Here is a 9418-nt window from a genome sequence, read left to right on the forward strand (position 1 = left end):
TTCTGTTTTAACAGTCTACATCAAATTTCAATGTATTGTCTTTCATATATATGGAGGCCCGGCATGGCCAGGTGGTTAGGACGCTCGATTCGCAATCTGCGGGTCGCGGGTTCGCATCCCCATCCCACCAAACATGCTCGCCCTTTCAGCCGTGGGGGCGTTATAATGTGACGGTCAATCCCACTATTCGTTGGCGGTGGGTGGTGATGACTAGACTAGCTGCCTTCCCTCTAGTCTTACACTGCTAAATTAGGGACGGCTAGCCCTCGTGTAGCTTTGCGCGAAATTCAAACAAACAAACAAATTTATAAAGAGGACAACCACCAAAGAACATGCGTGACACATATATACATATATCTTAAGAATATTTCAATACATATGTAAGAAATACTTCATTATTTATATGTATTATTTAGTAATCGTACACGTAAATGACAAAACACTTTTTCTAATTAATCTTAGATTGAAGGCAATAGAGTTCTTTCAAGTGGTTACGTGACATATTCTTGTAACTAGACTATTTTCTGTAATTTTTGAATAAACAGACAGACAAGTACCTACCTTAGAAGTGCTTGTTCTCCGAAATATTCACCTCTTCCAAGAGTTCTTATCTCTTCCTCGTTCGTTTGCCCGAAGACTTTTTGGGTCACTTTAACCTGTTAATCACATACAACGGGACGATGATTCTAAAGAACCGACATCGTATTTATATTACGTGATAAAAATGTTTAGTTTTACGTTCAATATCGTGGAAGATTTTATTCTTTGCAATCAAGTGAATTTATTTTATGAAATACCCACTTTTACAAGCTATAAGGACTATTTTCTCAGTTTTTTATATTGAGGTTCTAAACATCGTTAACGTATCTTGCTCAAAATTCTAACACCGTAGGAGTAGCCCCCCAGTGGCACAGCGGTATGTCTGCGGGCTAGAATCCGGGTTTAGATACCCGTGTTGGGCAGAGCACAGATAGCCCATTGTGTAGGTTTGTGCTTAATTACAAACAATCAACCGTACGAGTATAAGGAAAACTGATTAATTGTGAGAGTTATGAGTAGCCTAAAAGTGATTTGTAATAATATCTTATTTGTAAAACAAAAACTAATACTTTTACGAAGGTTATATACAGCTATAGTAGAAGTATCTGAATAGTAAAAAAATACAAGATAAACGAGGACCAGTAACTTCATATAGTTTACTTTATAAAGCTACCACTAGCAGTTTTATCTACATTATACCTATAGAATTAGTCAAAAGACTAAACTCTTATGCGTCTGGAGTATTGTCACTGGGCTAACTGCATCAGTTGGTAATGTGTGGTTCGACTAAAAATGTCTCAATTTACTTCGTATCTTATAAGTAAGACTTGGTTTTCGTGCATCGATATTTCACACGTATATTTCCGCATATAACTTGTTTAAGAGTATTGTCTGGGTCTAGTTCGGTTTTCGTATTTGAGCTGTCTTGCCAATGATATAGAGGGCTGGGAATGAATGTACAGGTAGTTGGATAACCACACAGCTTACCTCTTTGTCAATAGGTACAGATGCGAAACACATATTTATATATGTGTGTATATAAAAAAACAACCATTCATACTTTTATACACCTGTACCAACTGACAAAACTGTAGATTGTGCGATTCCTCCACCATCTGTACGTTTACACTTAAACATTTGTTGCCAGCCCAGTGTTTGTTTCATTACGAAATGTTAAAAAAACAGCGATTAGTTCGGAATTCTTAGTCCGAGAGAATTAAGACATTATCTAATACTACTTTCAATACTCTGATTGATCTTCTTTATTCTTGTCAATAGTAGGAAGGTCAGCTACCTGTCTTTTATCCTCTAAGATTCAAGTCTTGTCAATAGTAGAAAGTTCAGCTACGTGTCTTCCATTCTCTAAGATTCAGGTCTTGTAACAGTAGAAAGGTCAGCTACCTGTCTTTCATTCTGTAATATTCAGGTCTTGTCAACAGTAGAAACTTCAGCTACCTGTCTTTTATCCTCTAATATTCATGTCTTGTCAATAGTAGAAAGTTCAGCTACGTGTCTTCCATTCTCTAAGATTCAGATCTTGTCAATAGTAGAAAGTTCAGCTACGTGTCTTCCATTCTCTAAGATTCAGGTCTTGTTAATAGTAGAAAGTTCAGCTACGTGTCTTCCATTCTCTAATATTCAGGTCTTGTTAATAGTTGAAAGGTCAGCTACATGCCTTTAATTCTCTAATAGTAGAAAGTTCAGCTACCTGTCTTCCATTCTCTAAGATTCAGGTCTTGTCAATAGTAGAAAGTTCAGCTACGTGTCTTTCATTCGCACAGATTCAGATCGTTCTTATCGAAGCAAAAGTAACAAGCAGAAGCTAATAATGAAACTTGTTTATCTAGGTGATTGGAGTTATAGACGATTAGGTCTTTACTACGTAAAGACAAGCGTACAAGTAGCACTATTTATTAATGATAATAAAATGTTTTGATATAACACGTTAAATAGAAATGCAAATGATACTGACATGGTTTTATAATCGACGAAATTTTATGCGATGGCTAACGTTTGTTTTTGTTTTACTTTAATTTAGTTTTTAATTAAATAAAATGTTAAAGAAGGGTATATAAGTAATGTAAATTGAAAAACAACCTTCATCTTTCTTTAATGATAGTAAACGTAGTCTGACGTCTAATCAGTAAGTAGCGTTATACCAACCTTTCCATGGCTGATAATAAAGAACGTATCTCCTGTAGCCCCCTGGCGTATAATATATTCATGAGCTGGGTAAAAGTCCTGTAAGATAAAATGATGTTACTATCGGAACATTTATTTGTATGAAAGTTTACCGAGAAGCTCGATGTTCTTTCACAAGGTTAATGGAGACATAAATGAACTCATAGCTTTCATCGATTCATTGTTTTTCGTACGGTATAACACCAATCAATTAGAAGAAGCTTGTCTATGTATATAAAAAGTACCTTTGCTTTCCTTAATATATTTTTTTTAGCCACATAAATATAAAAATACGACTCGGAATTCGTTTGTTGATTTAATTTATGATGTTACTTAGGTAATTTTCAAGCTCTGTATGGCAAAAAAAAATCAAATTAATTATCTTGTACTACTGCTCATATTTCTACATAGAACAGAAAAAAAACACGAAAATTAACTATGTTAAAGCACGTAAAAACACGTAAAAAGATGGTAGATAACAATATTATTCATTAATTAATATTTGATTATGCGTATGAAATTTGGTACCAAGTTTGAAGGACAATGTTACTAAGGTACATCGAGGATTAAAAAAATACTTTTCTGTCATATAATAAGCACAGGATTTCAATCTTTTTTCATCGTGAAAATTAATTTGTTCTTATAAGTATCAGTAGGAAATCCGTTGTTCAAAACTGTTCAACTGGAAGTAAGAGTAAGAAGGGTATGAGTAATTACTTACCACTTCTAAAACATCAGCCATTTTTGCTAGGATTTCGTTGCTCAAGTTTTGTAATAAAGGCACGCTACAGTAAATAGAAATACAGGTTGATATAGAATTGTTGTAGTGTTCCATAAACAAAAAAAATTGCTTTAAATGATGTAAATTATGATACAAAATAAACAATCAGTATGCCTTGCACAGTTTACAATATTGAATTACAATAACACAGTTTATGAAAAAGGTCAATACTTGAATGTAAGCACACGAAAAAACAAGATGCGTAAATCCCATTAATATAAAAATAAAACCATTAAATTCAACTTGGTATTTTCGAAAATATTATTGATTTACAGTATTTCTAAATACAAGTAGCTGACTGATAATTGTCTTGAAAATACCCTCTAACGACAATTCATGGAAGCCTACCATTCAGAAATTGGCACACACGTGACATAGTATCATACATTCAGAAACGTCGAAGAATTGCTCTAATTATTCATTATACAGAGAAAAAACATCTTATTTCATTTAATATTAATTAATCTTGATGTTAGCTCAGTATCATAGATTAGGTAAAAACACATTGAGAAGATGCTATATTTTAAAGTTAAAACTTCAAAGAATTAAGAAATACGAGGATTGTCTCAGCCACATATGAACTAGGAAGTCTACATTAATTAGAATATGAACATCATTAACTGGAAAGTTGTTGTTAGACTAGCCAAGTGCATTATGTCATATACTCCATTTATAAAATTTTGTAAATTTCATTAAAAGGATAAAGAAGTCATTTATATGGGTTTCAGAAGACGTAGCACACCCCTGGTGACAGATAAATGACTTTATATTGTGGTAAGTTGTTTTCACACACACACGTTTTATATTGAAAGAATACCAAAAGAAGGCGTAGATAAGTCATTATAAAAGTTACAATAGTCTTATCTATATCTGCACTTTTATTGTACTTGTTCGAAGTCTCGTGGTTAATGTTAAAAGTTCAAACATGTTATACATTTGTTTTGTTCTTTATTCAGAAACTTTAGCACAGCTTTTCTTGTTTAGTTTTATCTCCAAAACATAAATAAAGCAATAACAGATACCTTTCACACATAGTAATTTCAAAACAAAGAAATTTCAAAACAAAGAAATTTCTTCCGTACAAGATTTGTGAATTTCAACATGTTACTAAGCTACGAAAAATAGTTATGTTATAATTTTCAAAAGCTTGTCGAATAACAGACCTAAGCAGAATATTTTGTTCTTTTTTTGGTGAATTTATTAACTTCTTTTTGAATAAACATGTACAATTCTGAGATTGTAGGTATAGCGACCATAATTTAAGATGTCATGCAGCAAAAACAACAACAATACAAATAAACAAAATAAATCAGTATTTGTTGAATCTTTAGAAAGCGCGTGCTGTAAGAGTAATGTAGAAATTTCTATGTAAATCAAATCATACTAATTGAAGACGATAATATTGGAAAGGTGCAGGTTTACGCTTACATTGTGTTATTAATACTTTCTAATTATTTTCGGATGTTAAACATTGGATATATGGAGTTTTTTTCATGTCGTTAGTTTATGTACGTTGTTAATAATTTGGAAAGTTGTTTCTGTCCTTAATTAAAGCTTGTTCAAATTATTCATGTACATCCTTACATTTCTATATATTTTCTCGATGTATTGTTGAAATATTGGACTCTAGTTTAAGTTTTAAAAGTAAATCACTGAACTCGTTCATCTTCAAAAATATTTAACGTTCAGACGCTCTTGTAAATACTGTTTATCCAGTGCTTCTTAACACGTGATTGTGTAAACAAGTATGTTTGTTTTATTAGCTAAATACTCTAAAGCAGTGACAAAGATTTCCATTACAAGGAAAGCTAAAACAAAAATATTGTATTGGTACGAACTATGTTTCTTCGCTTATTTAAGTATGCCAATTTCTTGTACCCGTTTGCTGAGAAACCATTCTCGGTACTCGTCAGATGCCACTTTTTAGTCATGTAAGGAAAGGTTTATAATAAAATGGATTTCTAACTTACTAATTCACATTGAACTACACACGTTTTTTGTTGTTTTTTTCTATGAAGTGAAAAAATGTGGATAGTGAACATTAACTCTCCAACAGGAGCACTGACAGCTTAGGAGGGACAAATGCTTGAGGTAGCACATTTCAAAATCTGTTGAAATTAAACGTTAGGGTTTGGCATGACCTAGTGATTAGGGTTATCGACTCCCAAACTACGGATCGCAGGATCAAATCCCGTCTCCGAACATGCTTGCCCTTTCAGGAGTGTGGGCTTTATAATGTTACGGTCAATCCAATTCTTCGTTGGTAAAAAGTAGCCCAAGAGTTGGAGATGGGTGGTGTTGACTAGACGCCTTCCTTCTAGTCTACAAATAGCCAATAAGTAGCTTTGCGCGAAATTCAAAACAAAACAAACCAATTAAACGCCATCAGTTAAAATTCAGTTAAGATATCAGTTAAAATTCATGTTTTATTACGCCTATTAATAATTCAAATCCTGCCAGTAACAGAAACTCTGATCAGTTAAGAGTAGCCCTGTAGGCAGTGGGTGCCTTTGAATGATTGCCGTCCCTATAGGTAGTAGTTCAAAGCTATGGATGGTTGTACCTGAGCCATGGAGTCTGATTGTGCTGATCAAGCAAGACGATTGAAGTCACTGCCATGATCCTCGAACCAGTTTCGAATAGTAAGAGCATGGAAGGTTGTTGTATTATTGTCTTGAAAGAGCCCTTGTTCATCAGAATTGAAAGGCAAGATTCTGGATTGGAATTATCGAAAACAAAGCTTAGGTACACTTAGTATGATATTCACCCTTCGTAATAAACGAGAGGAACTAACACCTTCCATGATAACATTTATCATCACACCATTTCTAGCAGCTCGTGAAGTCGAAACAGCACAATTATAGTTTAGAGGCTAGTGTGGCTTTTTTATATATTTTTTACTCTTCCGTGAGCACAGAAAATGGTGAAACGCAGCTCAGACTAAACTGTAAAACGTAAAAAAAACAATCCATAAAAACTACTTCACGAACGTTTTTTTTACAATATTCTGTATTTTAACAGAAAAATATTGTAAGGAACCTTATCAAAATACAAAATAGTTTCCGTAATTTTAGGAGAATTCTGCAAATATTACGTGTTTTTTTTAATGAGGAACTTTAAATGGTTGTCCGTTATAACACTGAACTTTGTAAAAAGTTCTTTAATATATTATGTTGGCACGTTTTAGCTCCTCAGTGGCTCAGCGGTATGTCTGCGGACTTACAGCGCTAAAAACCGTGTTTCAATACTCGTGGTGGGCACAGTATAGATAGCCCATTGTGTGACTTTGTGTTCCACTGTAGACAAATAAACAAACCGTAGTTTTACCAACTGTTATTATTTTTTACAGCTCACAATACACATTTCTTGTCACTCAGTGTCCACAGTTTGCGATGTAAGTACCCTTGAAGCCGTATTTTTATTTGTTATTTTTTTGCATCTCGGATAAGTGGTTTTGGAACCGGCTATTGGCTGCTATATGAGAGTACGGTTACAGTTCAATTTGAGTTAGTCAAGTGCTGACATCCTTTGCGTTTTACTGGCTTATCATATCGTCCTTTCCATCTTTAAGGCATCAGTAGTTGACGGTCACAGTTATTCCTATAGTGGCAGACGTATTTCTTTTCAGTTGTCGCTATTGATAGACTCTGATGACGATGTGTTTAAGCAGCTGGTTAAAGAAACGATCTTTGTTAAAATTGATTTTGCTAGACCATCGTTGCAAAGGTCCTGGCTACCACCCATTGTCTTGAAGGCCAAATATAATCTAACTACATCCCTCATTTATAGGGCCTAAGCAATTATTTAACAAATTAAGTTATCGGCCAATTTGGTATATATAAATAAATTGATTGTTTTAAAAAGTCCTGATAAAGTGCCTTGTCAATATATATTCTAACAATATTAAAAAAAGTATATGTTTTCATTTCTTATCAAAATAAGTCACCAACAAAGAAAGCACAAACAATGATGGTAATCAGTATCCTCTTACTGATGTATTTGAACAGTTTAAGTATGCCATATGGATGTATTTGTTTCTTTGTTGAATTTTGCGCAAAGCTATTCGATCGCTATCTGCGTTAGAGTCCCTAATTACCAAATGATAGACTGGAGGGAAATTAGCTAGTCAACATCACCTGTACGCCGACTGTTGGGCTACCAATAAATAGGGGATTGACCGTCACATCATAATTCCCCCATGGTTGAACGGGCGAGAATATTTGGTGACGGGTTTCGATCCAGCGACCCACCGATTGAGTATCGAGCGACCTAACCATCAGACCATGCCAGGTCTCCATATGGATGTAACAGTTCAAAATGATATCACAAATACTTTGAATTCCTTATCTAGCAATCAAAATTCACAAAACTGTTATACTGGTGTTACACTAAAAACTGGTTGACTGAAATCATGCACAAGTTTATCAATACCAACCATCGCTAGTTAACAGGATATTTACACATTTTTGTTCTTTATTTTCTCAGACATCAGAATTAGGCAAGTTTCTGTTCTTGAACCCATACTGACGAACGTGCAAGTGCACGGGTTTGTTATTTTTTCAAGACATCGATATTTATATAAGAGACCCTAAAAGCAAAATAATAGTCTTGTAGTTGCTAAAACCTAGAATAGAAATTTGCCGTTAGGGTTGCATTTTCTTAATTCAAGATTCTTTTGTAATTTCTCATGTCGCCACTCATTCTGGTTGTATGGATTCTACTAACTGTGGAGAGCCTGTCAAAAGAGACATGCAGGCTCTTTTCAACAAGCACGAGCGCACGTGTTCAAGCCCAAGGAACGTGAGGTTCCATACAAGGGCAAACCATATTTACGACAAACAACGTTGATTACACAACCAACTTTGAAAGCCAGTGAGCAATGTTTGTTACTTCTATCTTAACCCTCTATGGTTTCCAAACATTACTGAAAACATGTTAACTCAAAACTGACGCCGTTTTGAAACCGTTTTCGTAAGAAAAAAATAAAGCATGAAAAGCTTGTAAAATATCAAACTACACGACTAAAAAAAGTGAAAGAAAAGTTACCTGTCAGTGCCTATATTTTGCATATTTACACAAGTTTTGATCTGCCAATTATTGTAGAAATACTTTACATTACTTAGTAAGAGCTCTGTAGATGCCCCACCCCAGTGGCACAGCGGTATACCTGCGGACTTACAACGCTAGAATCCGGGTTTCGATACCCGTGGTGGGCAGAGCACATATAGTCCATTGTGTAGCTTTGTGCTTAACTTCAAACAAACAAGCTCTGTAGATGGCTTCTTCCTGGTAGTTCTTTCTCTGATTTTTATACTAAAATGCTTGAATTATTTAAAAACCTTGCGTTCTTTTACACAGAGGAAGTTGTACTTTTCATACAGAAACAAACAATATTTTCCTTCACCAGTAATCGAAATCTTTAATACCCATTACCAATACAGTAAAATGTATAATATTTGTGACTTTTCGAGATTTACGATTTGTATGGGAAATGTACATAACTCGCTATATGGTTCTAAAACTCGTGATGCTATTAATTGAAATCACATTCAGGTTTATTTTAAAGTTATTTCTCAGTCGTCGGCAACGGTCTAAAATTAAAAACGAATATGAAAAAACAAACATGATTATTTTCATAATCGACACAAATTAAAAATTTAACATCCAATGATCAGCATAAGAAAACAAATGACTTCAGTGCGCGAAAAAGTTATGGTCTTAAACAGTTGTAAGTTCATAATAAACATTTATTAAATAATCTCAAAGTTTCTGATCAATTTAAAGACATTTCAGAATCTTACCATATGTTTATCCTAGCTGGAGTACCCGCCCACTGGACGGAAGTTATCTAAAGGTTATCTTAGGACATGAAAAGTTGCTTCCCTTATATGTAATTGTAAAAATCGCAAAAACGAC

The 9418-nt window shown here is 34.1% G+C and overlaps 1 protein-coding gene across 1 annotated transcript in view; it reads right to left on the reverse strand.

Annotated features, from left to right (window-relative positions):
• Positions 1–9418, reverse strand: part of LOC106460031 (cGMP-dependent protein kinase 1-like) — a 113905-nt gene that overhangs the window by 24414 nt on the left and 80073 nt on the right. Inside the window, exons 6-9 of the mRNA XM_022386202.1 lie at positions 7963–8090; positions 3443–3506; positions 2704–2781; positions 562–656 (exon numbers count right to left, since the gene is read on the reverse strand). Coding sequence (XP_022241910.1) covers positions 562–656; positions 2704–2781; positions 3443–3506; positions 7963–8090 — 365 coding nt within the window. The remainder of the gene's footprint in view (positions 1–561; positions 657–2703; positions 2782–3442; positions 3507–7962; positions 8091–9418) is intronic.

This window comes from Limulus polyphemus, unplaced genomic scaffold (assembly GCF_000517525.1).
Source record: "Limulus polyphemus unplaced genomic scaffold, Limulus_polyphemus-2.1.2 Scaffold1, whole genome shotgun sequence".
Classification (NCBI taxonomy): domain Eukaryota; kingdom Metazoa; phylum Arthropoda; class Merostomata; order Xiphosura; family Limulidae; genus Limulus; species Limulus polyphemus.